Genomic DNA, 24821 nt, shown 5'->3' with positions numbered 1-24821 from the left:
TTCCCGTTTTCACAGAGCGCAAAAACAGTTCATGAACTCGAAAAAGACATTAGGATATTTTAGGTTCAACGAAAGACAGCTCCATAAATCACCCCACACCCGACTCTAGAGCTTGCTGGTGGTTTAGACGAAACTAAATTGAATCAACACAAGCGAAATGTGTGGGGGCAAAAGCAAATACCAAATGCTCGCCTGCTAATAGACCGTTGAATTTTTCGCTGCTTTTGTCTGCGACAGACCTCAGCGTGTAGGTTGGTTAATATTTGACAGGGCTTTGCACCATAACATGTTGTCACCGCAGATTCAATCCTACTTAAACCAGTTTCATGGTGTAATGTTTGGTTTATACTATCTCTATATTTTACGTATTGACGTCGTATTTGGTGGCAATTTTATCATAATGTTAAATCTTATGCAGCGGCTTGACCGTGAAATCGTTCGTTTTACAGCAGATTCTACTTCTGTTTGATGCTCTACCAAATTTCAAGATACTGTCTGTTTGAGGGCACGTTTATCCCTTGAGAATATTACCGACTTGGTAATGGAGTACACGTGGTATAACTAATTAAGCCTAATTCACTAGATACAATATAGTCTTACCAACGAACACGAGGCTGCTGTATTCAACTTACTCATATGATATACCTATGTTTTATAAATACACTCAAGCTTCATGGGCTTACTACGGATGTATAATTCTTGATAAGAAACCACTGAAACAGCCTCCCGACGCCATGTACAATGATAAAACTACTACCTGCCCTCTCAGTGTTTCTAAGTGTTTCACCTAACCATGCGTTAAGGTTAAGCGATGATCAAAGAATGTGATTGTTTACACACGGCTGTACCTGAGATGGACTGACGCAATAAAAGCCCTTTAGCCTAAAATGTCGTCAGCTATTTGCTACTGATATGTTATCAAGTGATTTATTTAGTCACTTGTGGCTACAATTTGAATAAAAAAGTTACACACCTCATATGTCTAGACAGATTAAACATAAGTACATGATGTCCTTTTATTCAATTATTTTATAAAACTTTAAAAAGGATTTTGAAGTTGATATTGATTTTGTATGGACTAGAAGCACTTGGCTAATAATCACAAAATGCTCTTGAAACCCTAATGGGTATCATCCCTACCCCTTGAACTTGAGTTTATAAAGCAAAGTGGTTCAATTTGAATTATTCTTCATTGAATATAACACTTAAGTAGTTCGCACTGAAAGGCTAAGTTCACATAATAATCATATTGAATGCTTTATTTAAACTTTGGACAAAAAACACAACAACACATTCCTAAAATTTGAACATTTACAGATAAACACATATGAATCAATTCAACACAAAATCTGAGCAATATTCTATGGGTGTACAAATAAATAGTTCCAAAAAATGTTCTATGTTGAGTATTGCACAAAGATATTAATAAAAATGCTACAAAACACTTTTTATAATATTGCAACATTAGGAAATCACTTAATACTACAGTAATTAAAATAATTAGTTGTCAGTTTTATATTGATGGTAGTTCAATCGGTTACGTGTAAACTTTTTACCAAATAATACATTTGTGTTTGGGATTCATTTTAGAACCAACAGGACAGTTAAAAGCTTTGGAAAACTTGTCAAAGTTTTGTAAAGATCCAATCACCCTGGAGAATGAAGGAATATAAATAAAGATGTTATAGTCATTATTGGCAAATTAAATATATACACTAAATAAATATATATAGGGATTCACTTTATTCAATTACTGTTACTGGTTTAGATATACATAAGAGTGTTTACTTTAGGTATTTTGATTTGTTATGTCATTCCATGAGAATATATACACTGTCTTGTATATTCTATAACAAAAAGTATTTAATATGTCATACAAAATATGATAAGCATTCATTGAAAAAGAAATGTGTTTATTACTGGGTTATGCCATTTAATTTTAACATGTCATACAAAAAAATATTATGGTAATCACTAATCATTTAAATGTACTTGACAAAGTGTTATTTCATATTCATTTCATTATGTCATACAAAACAAAATATTTTTGCTAATCATTGGAATTTTCTTTATTGCAGTGGTTATTAGGAATAAATAACATAAACATAGGAATTGTTGATAATATTAACATGTGAATTACCTGAACCTTCCTGGACTGTGAACATCAACTGCATTTATATTTGCTGCTCCAGCATGTGTGTATTTACCACAACGAACCTAGGATATAAAGGTATGTATTTTATTTAGTATATAAATGAAGTACTTTAATAATATTTGTGGTCCATTCTGTATCTGTGTGGTCCTACAATGAGGTACGCCATTAGACCTGGGACTTAGGCCAGAGTTGCCCCAAAATTTGTGTAGTGTTAAAGGTATTAAACGGCCATACTTATTAATGAATAATGAATTCTATATAATATGGTATAAATAAATATACGGTTATGTACGGTATGTGAATGTGGGTATAGTTAAGTTTTAAATGGTGTATACCATGATATGTTAGGTGTGATTGCTTAGATTGGTATATTTGTTAACACAGTTTGGTATTTGCTAACACTTGATGTATTTTATATGGGTGAGGTCCTGTGGCAAGGCATGTTAGAGGAACTGACATTTAGGGCCATTCTGGACACTTATTCTAGCTGTATTTATATGATATAACATTATAACTTCTGTGCGTTTTGTATAGCATGGAACGCAATCTAACCGTAACCATAATACATCTGTGTGTTGAGATAATGCCCAACTCTGGTCTAAATCCCAACTTAACATAGAAACAGTGTACTGTGACTATAAAGCTTTTTTTGCATGATTATCTAATACAAGATTGTAAAGTAACTAACATTGGCAAATCCAATAAAGAAGAGTTGATCGTTTGTGAGACCAGTTGAAGGTTCTAAGCTTTCTCCAGTTAAGTTTTGAGATTTCAACCAAATGTGGTAACCCTGGGAAATTTTATAGTCATAGATTTATTAGGGTGTAATGGTGACATCTTACAGGATTGTAAGTGTGACCTACAGAATAGCTATAGGAATGTAGATATTAAACAGAAGTAGACGACCAAGATTTAAAAATGACAAAAAACAAAAATTACTAGCTAGTTGTAGTTAGAAATAGAAAGATACATATACTGATATACACTTTGGATATGCTATTTTATGCCTAAAAATCGGGTGCTAAAACATATGACAAAGTTTTAAAGGTTAGGGAGACATGTGAGCCCAGGCACCCAAAGGTTATGGTATATCCCAACACAACTCACTGTATAAGATTCACGAATCCCTCCATTATCTGCAATATTCTCTCCCAATGTTTTATGGCCGTTTAACTGAAATAAACACAATTACAATTAACATCACCATGAAACCAAACCACACATACAGTGGGTGGGGAAGATGAGATTTTTTCGCATCACTTTGCAGTAAACAAAAACATTCAAGGAATTATAAAACCATATCATCACGGCTCCCATAGACCATTGTTAATTGCTTAAAACACAATCAGGATATTTGGATATTATGATCTAAAGGTGTCCCATCTCACCCCACACTACTATAATTATATTCATACACTATACTTACATAAGAGCCTGCAGTCCTCCAGTAGAACTTATTATATTGATTTTCCATGCATTTAGTTCTCTTGTTAAACTCTTCAAGTGACTTTTGAGTCCACCAGTTATACATATGCCCATGGATGCCATGTTTCCTACCATTGTTGTCAAACCCGTGGGTAAGCTCATGCCCAAGAATGGTCCCAACACCACCATACTGAAACATCCTGTAAATTAATACAAACAAAACAAAATAAGTATTATTTCCTTACCAATTTACAACACTATATTAAAACAATGTATACATTTACAAAGAAAATCTTCCAGCAAATATGAATGTGCTGTTTAGCTTTATATTACCAAATGAAACTGTTAGTTTACTACACTTGACAAACAGTGTGTGCAACTAATAAAATAACATAGTTATAAAAGCTTTTCAAATTTTGCAAAATGAGATTAGTTATACATACTGTGGGAATTGGTCTCCCCAGTAGAAAGGGTATTGTAGTTCCCCAGCTGGCATGACTGTAACAACATAATGTATATATTAAATTACAAAATAAACAACCAGGGCTAAAGCAAGCATGCAAACTATTTGTGCCTGTCATACGTTACTATCATACTATAAAATTTAGGCTGCTAAATGTTTTATGTTTTAGACAGTTTAAAAACTGACATAGTAAAATGCTATAATTACTTGTTTTAAAAACAAAGGACAAAATAAATGAAAGAGCATTGGTTAAAAAAAAAACAATAAGAAAAACTGTTGTTTTATTGCTAATTTTCTTCTCTTTTGCATTTTAATTAATCTGATATCCGTTACAGTATTTCAAAAGATAAATAAAGAATTGTGTTATGTTTAATATAAACCAAAATAGGTTGATTTTCTATTATCCCAGCTTTGTCAGTAAAAACAGGTTTAACTTACCGACTTCATTGTATGACGGGTTGTAAAACGCATTAACTTCTGTGGGTCTTGTGTGGAAATAATAAGTACCCCTCTGGTATTCTTTACCAAGTAAATGGAACGAGTTTTGTGAAATTTGTGTCAGAATTCGAACAGTGTTTCCAAAGTAATCATTTTCATAAACCACAAGCTGAAAATTGGGCAACACTATTTTTAAAATGGCTGAAAAATTTGGCCTTGAGCAAAACACTAATGGGTTGCTCAAATTGTTAGCCATATAAAAAAACAATCACCCCCAAAGTTACATACTTGGTGACTTGTAAGCTGGTAGGAGGTGTATGAAACAAAACACCCGTGTTATTACAACTGTTGTTGCTCGTCATTCAAGTAATAGTAAGCTTCGTTCATCCATTTACTTACATGTTTCATATGCTCATCAATGTATGTTATATTTCTATAAATATGAGCATTGTATCCAAACACTGCTTTGATAGCCTCGGCCTTTCTTTTGGCGTAATTCTTAGTTTTATCATCCATCCAATCAACCTCTGTGCCCAAAAGCTGGAGGAAACCTTTTCTTATGTTTTCGAACATTAAGTGGGCCTGGTGGAATAAATATGCGTATTTAGATCTTTTCAATAATGATTACAAAAAATAAAATCAATTTAATCCACCAAGAGATTAGCAACAAAACAACAGTATTTACAACATGCTGTGCAGTAAAAAAAATTAGTCAATAAAATATAAAAATCGGGTAAATTTAACAGTAAGTTATATTTTTTCAATTATGATGCGAAGATAAAATTAATTAAACCAACAAAGATTGGCGAAATTGGGGGTAAAACGACAAAAAAAGAAGTTATGAAAAAAAACTTAATTAAAAGCGTCAAGTTAAACTTGTGGCTAAAAAACTAGTCTTCCCAAACAAGTAGGCCTAATATTAATAAACACTTACAGCTCTTTTCTTTGCTGGTGAGAAATACTTGTTGATGAATAGATTGCCTGTTGCCCCTTTCATAGTAAACATTAGTTGTTGGGCGCATTTATGTTCTCGTGTTGGCAAAACTTTCGTGCCATACAGAATCTTTTTGTACTGACTATAGCGAACCAAGAACTTGTGGCTCAAATTAAGGATTCGGTGTTTTACAATTCTCCATATCAAGTAGTTTTGAACAACTCTGTGATAAAAGCAGAATAGGTGTGATAAATAATAGTTGGTAATTATTGATTTAGTATAAATGAAGTACTTTAGCGATATTTGTGGTTTAAGTTTGGGTATTCTTCTATTCTATATGGGTGTTGTGACCAAGATCCTACAGTAAGGTACGCAATCGGGACTCGGGCCAGAGTCAGCTTATTACCCCCAAACTTGTGTAGTGTTAAAGTACCTTTTACATTTAGACAACTATATTGCTAAGTTTGAGTTTTTGTATAACTAGTTACTATTTATAACTTAGATGAACTTTGCACGCTATTAAGATTGACCATGATGTATCTGCCTTAACAACTGATTATTATATTATTATAAGTAGTATAACCTTGGAAGGTTAGGTGTAAGCATTATACTGCCAATGGTAACGAAACATGACTTTTTTTTAATGTCAACTGCCAATAGTTACAAGAATATTAGTTATATAAATATTTAGCGTTATGAAATCTCAAGTTGATTTTTACCGTTTATCCGTTCTGTCTATCAGTGCAATAATATTATTTAGAAACTGTTGGTTCCAGACTTCAATTTGAGTGTTCCCATTTATAGGATGAGATATAATCATTAATGAGAACAATCTAAGCCAATCAATCTGTTGGGAAAAGATAATGTTTAAAAGGTCACCATTTACCACAACTAATTTTTGTTCCTATGATTTATGGAAATTTGTTTAACACATACTGTGAGATACTTTATATGGAAACATTTTGTTCATTGGTTTATGTGTAATGTTTTGTATGGTATTAAAGTTAAATACTGTTTCTGTGAGGATGGTTTAAAAAATGTACCATGTAGACCTTGTAGAAGTCTTAGAAACAGGTCCCAACCATAAAAGACCTTTGTCATTCTTTGTATTACTATTACACAACATCTTTTATACTCGTGTACTTACGAGTTACCACATTTTGTATACTGAGCCAATCCTGGTCTAAACCCCAGGACCCATGGCGTGCCATGTTGTGGGTACCCCACCCACAAAAAGTAAAAATCCAACTTCAACTTTGTGAATGATTCTTGGTATGGGTTACATTTTAAACCTTTTTCCAAACCTTACCCCTGGTATTTCCTCCATCATCTGGTCAATTGTTTTAATGCTGAAGTAATCGAGATCATGTATCTTATGGAATGCAAGCTCCTTTTCAAATCTTTTCACATCCGCCACATCTCTATTTGCTGTTGCACGATCTGCTCCAAGCATCACTGCTGTGTCTCTCATCAATGCATAATAAGCATCCAATTTCTGCAGTGGATGTTTAAGATCCATATACTTATTTAGTCCATGTGTTAATACATATATAATAATTGTTATTTTACTTTTCGATTTGATAATAAGATTAAATTAAATAAAACTAAAAAGATAGGTATTAGCAGCAAAAATGGCAGGTGTTTTGTTAATGATCCTAAATTTCAAAAAAGTACAAACACCTAATATCTTAAAAACCATCAGTTTATAATCATATTGTATTTTGTATGAAATATATTGTACCGGCTTTTTTTCTTCCATCTCATAGTAACTGAATGGTAGGGCCATCTTTCCTTTCCATAACTGTTAAGAAAAATAGTGCATTAGGATTCAATTTGAATAAAAGACTGCCGATGCCATTTGGGCGAATTAAAAAATATATATCTCTTTTATTATCAATTGGTTGGACTTAATTTTTATCAGTTACATTTTTGTCTGTTACTTAATTTGACAGTTGTAAGTTTGTAGTTTAAAGTCCCAACTCTCACCTCTAATATATGGTTTCCACTTGTCCTTCTTGCAACTATCTTCGTAAGTATTTGGTTATTATATCTTCCCCTTAATGTTGCTAATGTTGACTCCAAGTCAAATGAGGATGGTGACCAAGTTTCGTCAATTATTGGCCATGCTAAGTCCCCTTTTAGAAAGTCAAGCAATGGTTTCCCTCCCTTTCGATTGATAGTAGCTGAAAATGTAGATTTGGTAAAAAATAAATGAATGAATGGTAACATACTAATCATTGCGGGCAACAACAATGCTTATAACACACATGCCGCGACATGCGTTCTGTTTCATAAATTTCGTGCCTGCTTTATAAAAGGGTCTACTCAAGTACACTATATAAATCAAGGATATTTTCTTGTACTTACCAGTATCCATACATGCCTTGTAAGCTGTTTTAACTTTGGCCACTGCCGTTCCTTCTGAAGCTTTGATTGGTTTTGCAAGTTCCCCTGTAATTAAAATACTGTATAGTTATTCTACTGTTGTCATACTAGGCATAAACCTTAATGAATCCTTAATTTTATAAAATATTTTGACCAGACTTAACCCATTTCAAATCTGCAATTGAGAGTATACTTATATTGTTAAATACATTTATTACAACTAACCTATATTTTGAGTACTTGCAATATATATTTTTAGTGTTATATGCATAATGCATACCTTCAGTCACAGAAATACAACTTTGAGACGCGCTATTTTAATTTATAAATACTCTTTAAACATTACATTATTTGCTTTTTCATTTTTTTATAAACATATTGATAATTTATTTACAGAAACATCAACCAATATACAGACCCGCCACATCTTTATTCACTCTGTCCCGCAACACAGTATATGTGAGGTAATGGCCCTTAGATTCGGGAATTTTCGTCTCCTTGAACCACCGACCGCAAGAATAATCATAAAAGTCATCACAAGGATCAACATTGAAGTCAATCTTGTTCATGTAGTACGCAGCTGTAGATAAGGTAAGTTGTTTTAAATGTAGTATAAGGTTGATTTGTTTTAAATAAATTCAAGTAAATATGAGTATACTTATATTGAATCGTAGGTTTAGTAGCCATGGTTTTATTCGACACTTTTATTTAAGCAGATTTTATCTGTAGCTGGTTCCTATGGCTGTTGATCATTTAATGGTTGATACTGTTGTCAGGGAGATCAGTTACAAAAGGCTTGGGCTTGGGCTATAGGCATGAGAATATGAGATAGTCTATAATCAGGAAGGAAAAGATAATAATAGCTTGGTTGGAAAATTGTTAACCAGCAATATACTGTATAAAAATTTACTGGGTATGGCAGTGGTTCCCAAGCTTTTCTTAAAATGTTGCCTGGTGAAGCCTTTGCAATTGGTTTGATATTTTGTGGCCCCATAAAAATGAAAGTATGCTACAAAAAAACTGCAAAAACCCCACCAATGCGTACAGCTGTAATGTTGAAAACATGGGGTTTCAAAGTTAATATTTACCCGTAGATACGCATTCTGGTGTCATGCATACACTTGCATTGAAGTTGTTTGCCCCTAAAAATATTTCAAGTTACCCTGTTACATATATTGTAAGTCTTACTTTAAATCACACATTGTATAGAAATATATATTATGTATTAAATGTTAACTGTGTAATGTTTAGTTTAGCATATATATGAACCATGTTATAAAATATATGTGCTCTGTACAAAAATAAGTCACACAATCTACATTGTAAAATATGTTACATGTTTTATTAAGTACTTGGCACATGTGGAATTGTTTGACATAATTTCCAGATAAATCCCAGAGTGATATCAGCCATATGTGTATATGTTAAACATATTTAACATATATAAGATGTAAATTATTGGCAAACATATGTTTATATTTGGATAACCCTTGCCTATTTATCTTCAAAGTATAAGATGTATCTTACCCAATACGCATTTCTCAGATGCTTGGTGCAATCCTTTTAATTGGTATGTCCATCTGTACTTGGTTGCTTTACCACACAACTCGTATTCAGGTGTAGACTTCACTAACCTGAGTATAATAAATGTGTCTTATAAAACAAATAAGAAAAAATTGTGTCTCAAAGTTGTATCGAATTTTAATTGTTTCATGAGGCTCGCAATGTTAAACTGCTTAAACTTGGTATGTGCAACTAATTGCTACGTAAACTGCCACTACACGATTAGGTTTAAATGCCCGCCATTTCTATAACACATATGACAACATGTATGTTGAAGCGTTACAGCAACTCCAAGCGGTGAAACTACCTCGCAACTTAACTCGTTACATCATTAAATGATCATCAACCGTTTCTTATAAACCAAACCGCTATCCCAATCTTACGCCACGGTTGCGCGGTTTCGTTTGTCTACTTTGTGTTTTATACGGTCTTTAAGATTGTTGCTTGAACGTATTTACATTCCCGTATTTAATTTAATGTTCCTTCCGCGAAACTATAAACGATTGACATGAAGCTGGTGACCTTATGGCCTGAACAATGCTCGCGTGCAAGTGGGACTTGGGTTAAATAAGTTATTACGTATATAAAACGTTTTCTTCCTGAAAAACCATCCGGTTGTACTAATAGTATAGTAGATTGGGGAAATATGGGATACCTTTTCACTCTAGTTTATCGTCCCATTTTGTTGTAAACAAAAAACATTTAAGGAATTATAAAACCATATCCTCACGACTTCCACAGACCGTTTTTAATTGTTTAAAACACGATCAGGATATTTGGATATCATGGGCTAGAGGTGTCCCGTCTTCCCCCACACCACTATATAACCAATCTCGTGATATTTTTCTGCTGGACAATAAGACGTGTCATTTTATCTAAACCTGTACCTGTACCCACGCTGTTGACACCTTTTGATTTAACATAGTTTTGCTAAAATAAATCTAAAGGTAAACTTTACATTAACCAATGAACCTACTTGTATCCAGCCCCACACGATAATTTGCACCACTGAACCACTCCAAGAAACGTTTTGGTTGATCCACATTGTTTAATGGAATGTGACGTTGGACCTCGGAACGCTGAACAGCTTTCACGTGGACTCACGTAAGTACCTTTAAAACAGGTTATTTCTCAAGTACTTTACCTGCTACATATACAATCGTAATATATTCATCGTGTTACAGCAACTGTCGTTTTACTTTTAATTAAATGAACGTAGCTTATTTATCCTTGGGCGATGGGCAATGAAAGTCGTTATAACACGGGTGTGCTTTTTCAAACACCTCGTGTCCGCTTATGAGTTACTATAACACATGTGGTTTCCTTTATAGCACCGTTTTTTCCGAGCTATATAACGAACAAATAACACACAATACACAACTATAGCTAAATATACCACACCTGTTGATGCCGCCCCATGTCTTCCAATTAAGTCATCTTCCATCACCCTTCTCATTTCTTCCAATAACTCATCTGCGAAACTTCTCTTTGAGATATCATGTGTATAGTCCTCTTCATCAGCTCTATGCATATAGATGTCGTCCTCATCCTTAAACGGGAGGTCCGACATCCGAACTTCCTCCTGGTCCTCTTCGTCCTCCACCTCTCCTGTCTCCTCAGCTTCACTACGAAGTAAAAATCCATCCTGACGGCGTCCGATCGCTCTTAAAAGTTCTTCGTCTCTAACTTCATCCCTGGGAAGACCCGAGTCCGGTATTTGAGCCATTTCTTCGTACTGTTAATGAAGGAATAATTTAATAAAACCTATTTATTCTAGCATGGTGGGGCAACGACAGTCGTTATAACACAAGTGTTCTATTTTATACACCTCGCGCCCGCTTATATACAAGTTACCGCATGTATGTAACTTTGTGGGCAATATAAGCTCAATGGTGACTACACAGATGGATTTAATCAATTGTCGTATGTGTGTATTAAAACGTATGTGTTTTAAAACGCTCCGTTTTTTTTTCAGGTTCTTTGCTCTAAACAACAGCGTTGGAATATCATTGCTACTTTGAAACAAGTAAAAAGTTATGAATGTCATTTTACGCATGGGTAAAAGGTTAGATTTGAACGATTGTTTTGATATAAGATTGACTATATAGACAGATATGGACTAAGCCTAAGCCAATAAAAGCTGCAATATGGAAAACTTTCAGCACGTATAGGTTAATATAACAAAGTTTGTGATTAGGGTAACTAGTATTAAAATAGAAAAAAAAAACTATTTGGTAATTAATACAGGTTAAGGTGACAAAATTGATATATGTTGCGGCCGTTTCTTTAGGCGAGCTCTTACGCAAACTCGAAATCACCCGTTCTTGTTTATAATATAAGTTGTTCGGAAAGTAGGCTTCTATAAAAACGTTTAGCCGAAAATTTAGGCTTTAGGAAAAAAGTTTAATTCTGGTATATTATCGTTTATTTACGTGGAGAACTGTCGCGAACTCGCAAAGACCTGAGCTTGCTGTCGAATCCGGTGAATACAGCAGGTTCAACTGTAGGCCAAGCAATTAAAGTATGAATTAGTTAAGAGTCTATAAGATTCCCGTCTATTGCCAGTCACTATTTCAGTGAAGTTTGCATATATAACTAATGGATCTAATAAAGATTGTGGCCTACGCCCACCAGGGTATTAAAGTAGGAACTAGTTAAGAGTTTGAGATTGTGTTCTACTGTCAGTGCATACACTATTGCATACGAGCTAGACAATTATATTAGGAATGAATGAATGAATGAATGAATGAATGTAACTTACTTTATCCTCGCGTGGCCGGAAAACGACAGTCGTTATAACACGGGTTTAACACCTCGTGCCAGCTTACGAGTTGCCATTTGATTACTTTGTGGGTGATTCTTTTTTTTTGGGATTTTTTCTTTTTTTTTTATGTATGGCTGATAATTTGGACAACCCATTAGTGACCACTGGGTTGAAGCAATTGTCGTTAAGTGTCTTGCCCAAGGACACATACGCGCACAATGGTAGCAGCGACGAGCCTTGAACCCATTACCTAATGGTTACAGGCAGGCGCGCTAACCACTACGCCACGGCGCCGGACAAGTAAGTTAGAGTTACTTACGATATCGCTCTGTTCTGCTGAGAAATCTGGCACCTCTACGTCATGTTCTTCATGGGAAAGAACATCAAGGGCTTGACAATGATTGTGCAAAGTGGCAAATATAAAACAGAGGATAAAGCCATGCAACCTACTGAATGGCTTCATGTTTCTATACACCTGGAACCGGATAAAACATGAGGATATTGTTTGTACGTTGTAATGAGTGACGTTTATGATATCAGTTGACGATGTAATAGTTTCCATAAAGGTATGTATGAATTATTAAACTCGCTTAACATTTTTTAAGTATATATTACGCTGCACATTTTTAATCATGTATAAACAGATGAGATCTTGGCTACGTACATCAAAGATATATACAAGCTGTTCCTATATACACGTCGGCGATTTCGAGTTATCCCAATTCTAGCTCCTTAACGTAAGTACCATACTTCCTTTAGTTGTGCTTTGTTTAAACTGCTTAGCTGAGGGAATCTATTTAGATATACCAACCATCGCAACGGCATCAGCCGTTATATAATAATTTTAGCGTTGCCACTACTTTAAGATTACGCTAAACATCCGGCGAGCTACGCAAACCACAAACAAGTAAACATTCTCAAAGAAACAAGCCTCTGACGATAAACGCTTCAATAAAATATGACCATATGGCTTAAAACGCGGCTTGCAAACTTGCTTCATTTCCCTGCATCTTTCTTTCGCTTGTGTTCTAACACTACAAAACAGCACACACAAAAATGTTGGAGATAGCACAACTACGCAAATAAGCAAACACACTTCCTTTTTGTATGAACATTAAACCAACTATCTTCTCTGAAGAGTTCTGCCTGAAATACGGGCATGGTTGCCATCCGAGACCTCAAGGAAACTACATTGAAGCAGCAGGCGTACAGCCAATACAGGAAGCGGGATATAACTCGCCCTAACCAACTCATATTCCCATCCCTGTGTATCGGATAATCAGTTCTTCAAAGTTTAACAACACTAGCTTATTCAGTTAAATATTGCATAATTTTTTCGCGGACTTTAGTGTTTTACCATTGTTAACGCTGTGCTACTGAACGGTAGGACAATGGTGCAACCGAAAATGGGAAACGGACATCAACCCGCATTGTATATGACATCTAACGACAATACATACTGAGCTTATAGCTATTTTATTTCTTAACCAACTGTTTGCTAAGTAGATTAGTATTTTTGGTGGTAATTATAAGACCATATGCCCAGTTACATGGCCGAGCAACATTACATTTAACTTTTAAACAGGCAGTTAGAATCCATCTATGAATATCACACAAAACTGGATAAGACTGTAATGTATAAAAACACTTCGCAGCCTTCAACCACTTCGTCCATACGAGCTCCATAATTTCCAACAGCCGATTAACATACTGCCTGTCGTTAGCTACGCGCATTCCGCCACTAAACATCCACATATGGTAAATATACTGTTTAAATAACTTCTCGCGACTTAGGATTCATATGCTTAGTTTCTCGCTGAGACCCAGCTTATTAACTGCTAACAGCTGCTACTAATAACACTTAAATTTGACAAAGATATTAGTATCTAGTTTTATCCACTATCCATAACACTTATAGTCTAAAAATAATGCAATTTACACTTAACGTTTCATAACCTCAATGTAATATTTCCTAACACTAATGTAATACAATACAACACTTCTTCCAAGCATTACATTATAATACAATACATTATATTGACGCTAGTTTGAAATACTGCATCATAATTCCCACACCTGGACATGCATCCTGTCTATTGATTTAACTGACTCGTAATATTTTTCGTTTGTTGTTCCCTTGTGTAAAAATCCTGTCTTGTTACATCATCATCATTGTTATTTATCATTGCTCTAGAATTATTTTTATTATGACGTCGTAATGGCTCAGTTCTGGAAACCGTAATCGTTATTCTAGTATGTAGTTATTGTTGAGACATGAAGAACATGTTAAGTCGGATTTGTGTTTGCACAAAACTTGTAAAAGTGATAAAATGACGTAGTCGCATTGAAATTAGTTTTTTATGTAAGTATAACTTCTTATCCCATAAAACTTACGTGGATAACTCGCTTCTCTTGTATATAGTCGGGCTTATAACATAACATATCTTTGTATTTATCTCATTAAAAACGAGAGAAAAAAATGTTTAATAAACGAAGAGATCAAACCACATACGACAACTAATAAAACTTATGGAAACTACAAAGGTGACTTGTAGTTCATACCAGGTGTAGGGTATCTTGTAAATGTGAGCTTAACACGGGTTTATGTTTCATACACATTGTGTCTACTTACCAGTTACCACGTATGTAACCTTGTGGATTATGGCAAGAAAAGTTTAATAATTTTAACCATGTATGTATTCTTGCAACGAGTCAAAAACGCAATAACTCTTTTATTTGCTTATAACGAAATTTAGATAGGTAATTTAAAATACATACACTTATCTAACGTATTGCACAGTTTGCAAAACATCCATGAAACAATAGGTTCAAGAAATTCAAAATATCCTAAAAATCTCGTCACCAGATGACGCACTTGTGTCGCGGGTTCATAAAAGAACCAGATGGACAAGAAAATGCTTCGGAAAATTTATCAAAGTTCTGAAGAGCAGTTGTTATCCTGTGTATTGAAAGGTAGAATAAATTATACGGCGCATGTAAATATAATGTTTCAGCAGCTTTTTATTGCTGTGACATTCGTTATCGGTGTATATCTAGCGCTGGTTTGCGCTTTGTGTCTTAATGTATATTGCCATTTTTAAACAACTCGTTTTTACTGAACGTAATTTTAAAGAACTGATTTTCGGCAAAGGATCAAACATCCTCGGCCGCACAAAACAACGAGGAAATTCTAGTGTAATTGTCTCACCTGTATTTCCCTGGACCGTGGTTATCAGTTGCAAGTTGTGTTATGGCGCCCGCTCGTGTGAATTTACCACAACGAACCTGTCGAAAAATAATCATGTTTGTACAACTAGTTTAAATATTGTTGGAATTTAGTAGTCCTAATCCCAAGGTCGCGCCTCACCGTAGGACGTCAACCATATGCCCATATAATATGAGTAATAACGTTGGGAAAACCTCGTTGTCGCATATTATTATATAGTAAGGTGGGGGAGATGGGCGACCTTTAGCACACAATATTTAAATATCCTGATCAAGTTTTAAGCGATTAACAACGGTCTATTGGGAGTAGTAAGAATGCGGTTTTATAATTTTTTGAATGTTCTTTGTTTACTACCAAATGCGAAAAGAAAATTGAACAAAAGGGTGTCCCATCTTTCCCCACCCCTCTGTATACAATTTTAAATGCAAAAATCTAGACCTCTTAGCTTCGTTGCAATATTCCTGGCTATTTTCGTGTACATTACAACAACTGACCGTTTTCGTAAACTTTGAACTTTATGAGGTCAATAACAACAAACCCTGCCAAGTACCAGACTTACGTTTGCGTAGCCAATGAAGAACATTTGGTTGTTTGTGAGCCCTGTGGAAGGTTCTAATGCTTCTCCCTTTAAACCATTGTCTTTCAACCAGATCTGGTAACCCTGATTTAAAAGAATTACATGAATGAATGAAACTTGTATATTCTATCTTTCATACGTTTATGGGGCAACAACAGTCGTTATGGCACAGATGATCTATTTCATACATTTTATGCCTGCAAAATTAAACAACACATCAGTGAACACTGGGTTCAAGCAACTGCCATTAAGAATCATGCCCAGATACACACACATAATGGTAGCAGCACCCAGCCTTGAACCTTATACCCTCTGGTTATAAGGGTACCACCCCAACAACTGTTTCTCAACACAAATGTTTAAAATAGTTACATTTATTCACTTACTGCATATGCTTCTCTTACACCTCCGTTATCAGCAATGTTTTCTCCAAGCAATTTCACTCCATCCAACTGAAAAAAAAAGTAGTTTATATAAGAACTAAATACAGAAATGAAACACTGCCAGCAAGACTCTAGTCTTTAAACATCCTTTTTTTGCATGTCATTCAACATAACTAACTTTATTCATTACTTTAAATGCAATAGCAAATTATTAAGGGACTAACAAAGTCTGTGTTGTGTAACTTACATGTTTACCAGCCAAAGGCCAGTATATTGAACTGTACTGCTTCTCCATGCATTTTTCTCTCTTCTTGAACTCTGCAAGTGAAGCAGGAGACCACCAGTTTCTCATCCTTCCTTGAATGTCATACATCCGCCCATTATCATCAAACCCATGGGTCAACTCGTGGCCAAGAATCGAACCAATGGCACCATATTGATAGGCCCTGTGAGTAAGAGTCTTTGTAGATATTGTACAATTCCATGCAGTGTTGCAAAATATTATAAATTATAAGTTTAATTTGTGTTTTTTAATCTGTTGTGACTTACAGCTCCTTTCAGAAGCAGTAAAAAATCTTGAATAAATATGTGAAATATTTGCATCTATTGTTTGTTATTATTTGGTTATATCCCAATACCGAGGGACCTACCATAAAGACCTTACCAATTTCAAAGCTACATACCTTAGGTACTTGTTTCCCCAGTAGAATGGATACTGTAATTCACCCCCTGGCAGAGCTGAAAAAATATAAAGCTATAAGAAGTTCAACTTCTTGTGGGCTGTCGCTTTGTTGATCTTGTGTCATAGTATTTATTATTACATTTATTTGATTTGGAGATTCAGCCTTTTACCATTAACATATTGTATGTGTATGTCTGAACAATTCAAGTAGCTATTGTGAACTTTGTGAACTAATCAACAGCTTTCTTATATTAAAATTGCTCTTACTAGTTGTAACATTTTAAACTACTCCAAACGAACATAATATACAAGTATAATATATTTGTACACACTTATTTCAAATGTTACATATCATTATATATATATTAGTCTCTGTTTGGTTATACTTACACACTGTGTTGTATGTTGGGTCATATCTTGCGTTTACCATTGTAGGTCTTGCAGTAAAAGGATCTGTATTTGCCTTCACTGGTTTTCCCAATAATTTAAACTTGTTTTGTGCAATTTCGGTGAGAACTTTAATTACATTGCCAAAGTAATCACTGACCTTTGGATGTAACTGCACAAGAATGTATATAGTTTATGGGCGGCGTTGGCATTGAAGATATATGCAGTCTTTTTATTAATGCATTATTTGCATACAGGGCACTTTGAGTTTTGATAAATGTCTTATAAGTCGTAAATACAATAATAATGTTGCATTAAGGTTTATTAGCAGCTTGTAACTGGGCACGAGGTGTATAAAACAACACCTTTATAAAGTTATAACGATTGTCGTTTCCCCACCACACTAAATGCGTAAAATTCATTCATTAATTGATATGTTAACTAGAATCACCTCTTGAAGACTTGCATCAATCTTAGTCACATTGTTGTACATCTGTTCATTATATCCAATATGGAACTTAACCGCCAGAGCTTTCTTCTTGGCGTATTCCCTTGTCTTGTTGTCCATCCAATTTACTTCTGTGTTCAAAAGGTGAACAAACCCTTTCTTAACATGTTCAAACAAAACCTTTGCCTAAAAAGGGAGAAAATCGATAATTAGTTGGTGCTGAAGTTGTTTGTCAGTAATAATAGGTTTGAGGACACCATGTGTTTCTGGTGTATAAGAAGACACCCATGTTATAACTCGGCAGTGAGCATGAGGTGTCTGAATACACCATGTTTGTCTGGTGTAAAAAAACACCCTTGTTATAACTGTACAGTAAGCATGAGGTGTATGAATACACCATGTGTGTCTGGTGTATAAAACATCTTGTTATAACTTGGACAGTTGTATGAAAAGATACCATAATTATAAATGTGGAAATATTTAGATGTAAAAATTATCGAAATAATACACTTACTGCATCTTTCTTTGCCTTTGAGAAATATTTCTTAATGAAGAGATAACCAGTTGGTCGTTTCAGAGAAAACATCAGAAAGTGTGAGCATTTATATTTCCTTGTAGGTAAACTACTCCTGTGGTAAACCTCTCTCACATATTCTCTGTACAAATTCTCAAACCGATTGCTTAGATTCCGCACCCTGTGTTTCACCAATCTCCATACCATATAGTTTTGTACAACTCTGAAAATACAGAAGGGTTTGAGTTAAGCATCATTAAAGAAGGGCTGTTGGTTATATCCATTTTGTAAAAATATCTAATTCATTTTTTAAAATTTTTAGTGTTGTATTTAAATTTTGTTTGTAACTACCTACTGCAAGTTAACAGCTTTTCAGATTATTAGTTATGGGCTATAGCCCTGTCTTTAAGTTGAATTAAACTGAAGCACAGTTGTACCTTTACCTTTTATCTGTCTTTTGTATGAGGCTTATGAGTTTCTTGAGGTAGTTTTCATTATAGACCCAGATTTTAGTTTGTGGTGTTACTGGGTAAGTCCAGATCATTTCAGTGAACAGTTCAACCCAATTAATCTGGAAACAAAGTTTGGTTTAACAAACAATTAGCACTGATTAACTATTAGGCAGTTTATTTTACTGCCTAACAAACTTTGCCGAATAAACATGTTGTTTCTAATAGAGTTTTCCCACCCTGTAAGGATAAATAAGCATTGCTATTCTCCATAATACATAATAATTGGTAAACCATCAATGTCCTGTTTAACAGGAAACTTGCAGTCAACCTCCATCCCTAATGCCATTAACAGGCCAAATATCACCATGCGCATAAGAAAGTTTCTGCAATTTAAGTACATACAATATACATTTATTTTTCATATTGCACCCAGAGGATTTCCACATTAAACAAATGAAGACACAAACACATATAATGGTTAAATAAAACCATATATGACAGCTTTAACCAAATGTTAAACTAACCCCTGGTATTCTTTGGTTCATTTCAGCCAAGGTGCTTGTGTATCCATACTCTTCACTACTATGTTCCTTTAAGTTCAACAACTTTAACTCAAACTTGCGAACGTTTTCCACATCTTGTACAGCAGTTCTCACATCTGCTCCAAGGTTGATAGCAGTTTCATAGAAAAGCTTGTAGTAAGCATCCAGTTTCTAATAATGTTGTATGTGTTAATAGTTACAGATTTTTCTTTTACACTCTATGAACAGTCTATGCCATTTACCATTATATGTGGTAATACTGGCAGATTATTCTCTTTTACTCTACGATACAGACAGTCTATACTATTTACTATTATCCAATTCTATATAGTATATACCATTTGCCATTTACTTTTATATTCCATATACTTGAGATGTTGCATGAAAGCAAAAGTTTAGGCCACAGTTGGCTTATTACCCACCAAGTATTTAATTTACTTTAACAAGGTACAATACAGGTGATTAATGTTATATATACATACACAAGTCTTACATATGCAAGATGTGGATTGGTGTATCTCTTGAAAGGAATTGCCATTTTTCCAGTAGAAATCTGAGTAAAATAAATAGTTTAAAACAATGACATTTTAACTATAACATTGAATAGTTGCATAAACTACACCTATTCATGACCATTTTCAATGCAAGAAAAACCGCTAAAGCAGTATATGATGGAATTGTCCTTCTTTTCATACATTTTTCACATGTGTGTTACATAACAACAGCTGTGTTATAATACTGTGAATGTTGCCCCGCAGCGTTAGGATAAACAAGCTGTATACATGGTCACTTATAAGCGGCACATAGAAATATAAAACAAAACATCTGAGTAATACTAACTGTTGTTGCCCGCCCATGCGAGGGTACCAGTTACATTCATATATTCATTCATTAAACTCTTACTTGCAAATCATGTGTCTTTGTCTCCCTTCCAACTTTAACTTTAAACAAGACATTGTTATGGAACTTTCCTCTCAGTGTTGATAAAGTTTTGACAAGTTCAAATTTTGATTCATCCCAGTTAGAACTAATGATGGGCCATGCCAGCTCACCATGAAGTAGGTTCAGTAGAGGCCGATCACCCAGTTTGTTGATCAATGCTTTGAATGGAAAGTTATATAATAATCATTAATCAATGGTAGTATATAACATATAACAAACGTTCATTTTGTATAACAAAATGAACGTTTAAATAACACAACAATGAGATAAGAACCAAGAGAAACAATTGGGAAATGAAAACATTAATTAGTTGCAGACAAATCTCAAATTATTAGGAGGATGCAAACCAGTTCTCATATCAGCATGTTAATATTCTTCTCTGATAACACTACTACAATGTTTTAGTTAGTATAAAATAAACTAAAGAGCATTTGTTTTACAACCTGAGCGTAGAAGGTTGATATGTTATATGTTACTACTCCTTACCTGTATTCATGCAGGACCTGTAAATAATCTTTGCCTTTGCTGCTCCAGTTCCTTCACTTGGTTTGATCGGCTTCAACAATAAATCTAATACAAAATTATCATACATGACAAAAGTTCTTGGTAAAACAACAACTATAGGACCTTGCCCACATAGAGTATACTAGCAGCACAATTTTTCTCCAACTTATTACTTCTATACAGTCAAGCCCTTCTGTAATTCTAGGAATATATATATATATATAAAGTATAGTGAGGTTGGAGAAGATGGGACACCATTTTAATCTATTTAGTAGTAAACAAATAACCTTTAAAAAGTTACCATATCCACACGACTTCCAAAGACTGTTGTTAATTGTTTAAAACGCAATGAGGATATTTGAATATTGTATACTAAAGGTGTCCTATCTTATCCCACAGTCTTATATGTTATACCCCACCTCCAAGTTCAGAATTTACTCTATCTCTCAGCACAGTGTAGATGAGGTATTTTCCTTTCGACTTTGGTATCTTAGTTTCATGAATCCAACGTCCACATGCATGCTCAAAGAAGTTGTCGCACGGTTTTACTCTGAAGTTCATGTTGTTCATGTAGTATGAAGCTGTAGCAAAGTTATATGGTTTAAAGTTAACAACCTCAAGCCCAGAGAAGGCTATACACTGCTATCATTGTGGCTGTGACATTGGAAGACACTAATACAGCGTTTCTTAAACTGGGGTAAATTTACTGCAGAAGGTAAACTCTTTGTATTTAAAGATAAATGAGCTACCGATCAGTATACAGGTTCAAGACTTGACGCTGCTACCATTGTGAGCATATGTGCCATTGGACAAGACACTAAATGGCAGACCCTGTTAAAGGCTTCCTGAATAGGAGGGGGTAACATTGGATCACAATTACAAATATTTCAGGCTTAAAAGTATTCAATATGAATTCACATTATGCGTACAAGTCTTTAATATCTAAGTGGATTGTTAAAATCTAATACTAGAAGATATCTCATTGCTACTAATCAGGAAATGGCATACTAATTCCAACAATGCATATATATGTGCCAGATAATGTTTCTCACCTGTTGAAAAGCATTCTGGTGTTGTACAAATTGTTTCATTGAATGTAGAAACACCTAAATTAAATAACATAGATTGTATTTATATATTAGATTACATTAGTGAAGATCAAGTTAACTAATAAAATACAAAGAAATTAGTAGCAAAACGGCAGTTGTTTAAAACACGCTAAGCGATCAAAAAGATCAAAAAATGAACTAACTTTCTTAAATAAAAGATTAAAGTAAAACTATTAAAGTAAAAAATGAACTTTTATAGGTGAATACTATTAAAGTGGGAAAATAGTGAAATTTGTGTAACCCTCCAATAACTTGAATTCACTACCACTTCTTACCTACAACACATCTTTCTTGTGGTATTGTCAACCCACGTAATTGATATGTCCATCTGTACTTGGTTGGTTTTCCACATAACTCATATTGAGGGGTGGCTTCTTTTAATCTGTGAATGACACTCTATTACCTTTAAAGCAGCAATGTTGTATACACTGGTATAAAAGTGGTTTTATACTAACATATGTAACCATGTTTAAAGTTCGGTTGTTCTCAATTTCAAAATAGACCCTCTTAGATTTTAGTCCAAGATTTTTTTGTATTCTTACATATATTAGTTATTGTTATTTACTTACTTATACCCAGGGTTACAAGTTATTTTGCACCACACAACTGGACCGAGGCTTGTAGAAACAGTTCCACAGTTAGTGGTAGAGTGTGCTAGATTTGTTATAGCTGAACAAGACGTCTTCGGTTCGACTGTAAAAATTCACATAATTATGATGATAACTTATCATATCACGTTTTCTATTTCTGATACTTATTACTGTTTATATTTCCGTATTACTAACTGCCCGACTTACCAATAAACAAAACCCGTAACTTTGTTCAAACAACGATTTTCTAAAACATATTGCAGAAGACACGTGACTCACATCGGCGCCATTGCCTTACGCAAATTACGACTTTCAAAGTTGGGAAATTCCCTACAGTATCAACTTACCTCGGAATATTCAAACTTAACCCAAACACAACCATATGTGCCTAACTTTATAGTTAAACCTAAATAACTTACCTAACGCCAAGTTTGAGCTTGCTTGATCCTGTAACAACTGCCGCAAATTGACCAATACTTCTTCACTAAACTTAAGATCAGAAGCGCTGTCTTCTGCTGTTTCCTGATCTAAGCCGTCTTCTGTATTTTCATATTGTCGCGTCATTAAATCGTCGAAAAGCGGTTCGTCCTTGTTCTAAAATATAGAAATCATCCATAATGTGCAACAATATAATTTACTTTGAGTGCAACAGTCAAGCTTATTCACTGACGGTGTTTGAACCAACCGTTCTTCTGTCAATTCACTTCTTATGTCCAAATTGTCAGCCAGACTTACAAAAATGAAAATATTTCAACAAAAATAATCGTAAGCGGACACGAGGTGTATGAAACAGAACATCCAAACAGAACAACGGCTGTCTTTTCCCTACTGCGCGAGGATAAATAAGTTAAATTCATTTATTCACATTCAACTACAAACCAATTACGTTACTCACCATATTAGGCCTATACTCGTCAATTTCTTCGTCTTCATATTCACTGTCGTATTCGTTTTCGCCCTCCTGGTCTAAAGACACCACACACGAACACATAGCACAAATAAACAGCAACCCTAACGTTACTTTACTAAGTAACATCTTTAAAAAAAACGGATTAAACCGTATAGCAGTGTAAAGGTATTTTATACATACCCATATACAGTTTGTATCAAAACATATTGCGCTAATACAGCAGTCCTTTACTTTGGAAATAATCTCACACAAAAGTTTTGCATATGTACTAACTCGTAAGCTGGCACGCGGTGTCTTAAACAGAACACCGGTGTTATAACCACTGTTGTGTTCCAACCACGAGAGGACAAGCCAGTCACATTCATTCATTCAAATACAAAAAAGTACCCACTGAATTAACAGTCTAAACGTACTGGCAATTAGTTGTGCAGTAGTTGAACGTTTTGTGCATTGCTCGATTACATGCCGCTATATATGTTTCTATGTACATTTACTCTCCTACACGTTAATATATCTGTCTATCCAACTATACGGTACTGCCATATGCCTACAACCACTTGTGCGCAATCTTACTACCAACCGCTTGAACGCTTATAGTAAACCGGATATTCCCAATGCCCTTTAATTGCTTCTCTTCCGGAATATCGTTTGCATTTGTCAAATAGAACAACTCTGCAGAGGGTTAGACCATAAACGATACACCATCGTTTAACTTAACATATTTACAAAAACATATACGTTTTAGAATATGCAAACGATCTATACGCACAGCTGGAACTAATTTCACTTTTTAAGCACTCTTGTAAAGTATAACCACTTATTAGCATACTCCTGTTTTATTGTATGTGAGATAAAGAATTTTTCAATGACTTTGGTTTAGTAGTTAATGTCCTTCTCTAAGTTACTCCATGACGTCACTAAGTTGTTCATGATGTCACTGCCGCTTAATTGGAATTGTTCCGTCATAGCATCGATGACAGGCGGTTCGTCTTTATTCTGGAATATAGACAATCAATCATAAATGCGACATCGAATGTAACTTATTTATCCTCGCGTAATGGCGCAACGGCAATGGTTATAACACGAGTGTTCAGATCCATACACCACATATATCCACTTCCGAGTATTACCACATATGTAACCTCATCGATTATATAGCAGGAGCACTATACCACTCCGCCAGGGCTACGGAGAACCTTATACTTACCATTATAGGCCTGTATTCTCCCATTTCTTTGTCAACATATTTGTCAAGACACTTTTAGTGGAAATTAGTCCAACCATGGCATACTAAAGATATCTTTAGTAGGCCTTGGCCCAACCTAGTGGATTGTTAAAGATATGTTAAACAGAATACCCGTGTTTTAACTCTTGAATTTACCCCGCCATGCGAGGATAAAGATCTATGCTTAACAAAGCCGTGGTGTT

General features: G+C 34.6%; 2 protein-coding genes and 2 long non-coding RNA genes across 6 annotated transcripts; 2 read left to right on the top strand and 2 right to left on the bottom strand.

Annotated features, from left to right (window-relative positions):
• Positions 1-1238: 1238 nt before the first annotated feature.
• On the bottom strand, positions 1239-12623 carry LOC149727340 (phosphate-regulating neutral endopeptidase PHEX-like). 3 transcript variants are annotated; one of them, XR_016386208.1, is made up of 21 exons: positions 12447-12623; positions 10765-11098; positions 10340-10475; positions 9328-9434; positions 8889-8942; positions 8219-8380; positions 7783-7866; positions 7402-7598; positions 7157-7216; positions 6725-6910; positions 6135-6262; positions 5416-5638; positions 4881-5063; positions 4482-4650; positions 4024-4078; positions 3582-3780; positions 3263-3328; positions 2844-2945; positions 2672-2790; positions 2141-2219; positions 1239-1652 (listed from the first exon to the last, which is right to left on the bottom strand). XR_016386208.1 is itself a non-coding variant. In XM_089890046.1 (21 exons), exons 1-20 carry the CDS (start codon positions 12588-12590, stop codon positions 2175-2177), a joined length of 2727 nt encoding a protein of 908 aa, XP_089746172.1. In that variant the 5' UTR covers positions 12591-12623; the 3' UTR covers positions 1239-1652; positions 2141-2174. The 3 variants fall into 3 exon arrangements, 2 of the variants coding, with proteins under 2 accessions (XP_089746172.1, XP_089746171.1); XM_089890046.1 differs by having other exon boundaries at positions 2672-2764; XM_089890045.1 differs by lacking the exon at positions 2672-2790 and having other exon boundaries at positions 2141-2217.
• LOC149727341 (uncharacterized) lies at positions 8257-12226 on the top strand. The gene is made up of 3 exons (XR_016386211.1): positions 8257-8391; positions 10350-10467; positions 11339-12226. It is a non-coding gene; the product is annotated as an uncharacterized LOC149727341 (long non-coding RNA).
• Positions 12624-12763: 140 nt separating the features above from the next.
• LOC149727339 (uncharacterized) lies at positions 12764-14636 on the top strand. The gene is made up of 2 exons (XR_016386212.1): positions 12764-12864; positions 13266-14636. It is a non-coding gene; the product is annotated as an uncharacterized LOC149727339 (long non-coding RNA).
• A 203-nt stretch (positions 14637-14839) lies between these two features.
• LOC149727338 (phosphate-regulating neutral endopeptidase PHEX-like) lies at positions 14840-23540 on the bottom strand. Its single transcript, XM_089890047.1, has 20 exons — positions 23379-23540; positions 22903-23077; positions 22463-22586; positions 22169-22275; positions 21837-21890; positions 21204-21365; positions 20767-20850; positions 20242-20438; positions 19832-19891; positions 19321-19509; positions 18788-18915; positions 18345-18567; positions 17834-18016; positions 17386-17554; positions 16997-17051; positions 16561-16759; positions 16317-16382; positions 15913-16014; positions 15336-15412; positions 14840-15086 (listed from the first exon to the last, which is right to left on the bottom strand). The coding sequence occupies exons 1-20, from the start codon at positions 23517-23519 to the stop codon at positions 14987-14989; spliced, it is 2595 nt and encodes an 864-aa protein (XP_089746173.1). The 5' UTR covers positions 23520-23540; the 3' UTR covers positions 14840-14986.
• Between the last annotated feature and the right edge of the window lie 1281 nt (positions 23541-24821).

The sequence above is a fragment of the Ciona robusta genome, chromosome 12 (assembly GCF_009617815.1).
Source record: "Ciona robusta chromosome 12, ASM961781v2".
NCBI lineage: Eukaryota > Metazoa > Chordata > Ascidiacea > Phlebobranchia > Cionidae > Ciona > Ciona robusta.
This window is presented reverse-complemented; position numbering and strand designations above follow the sequence as displayed.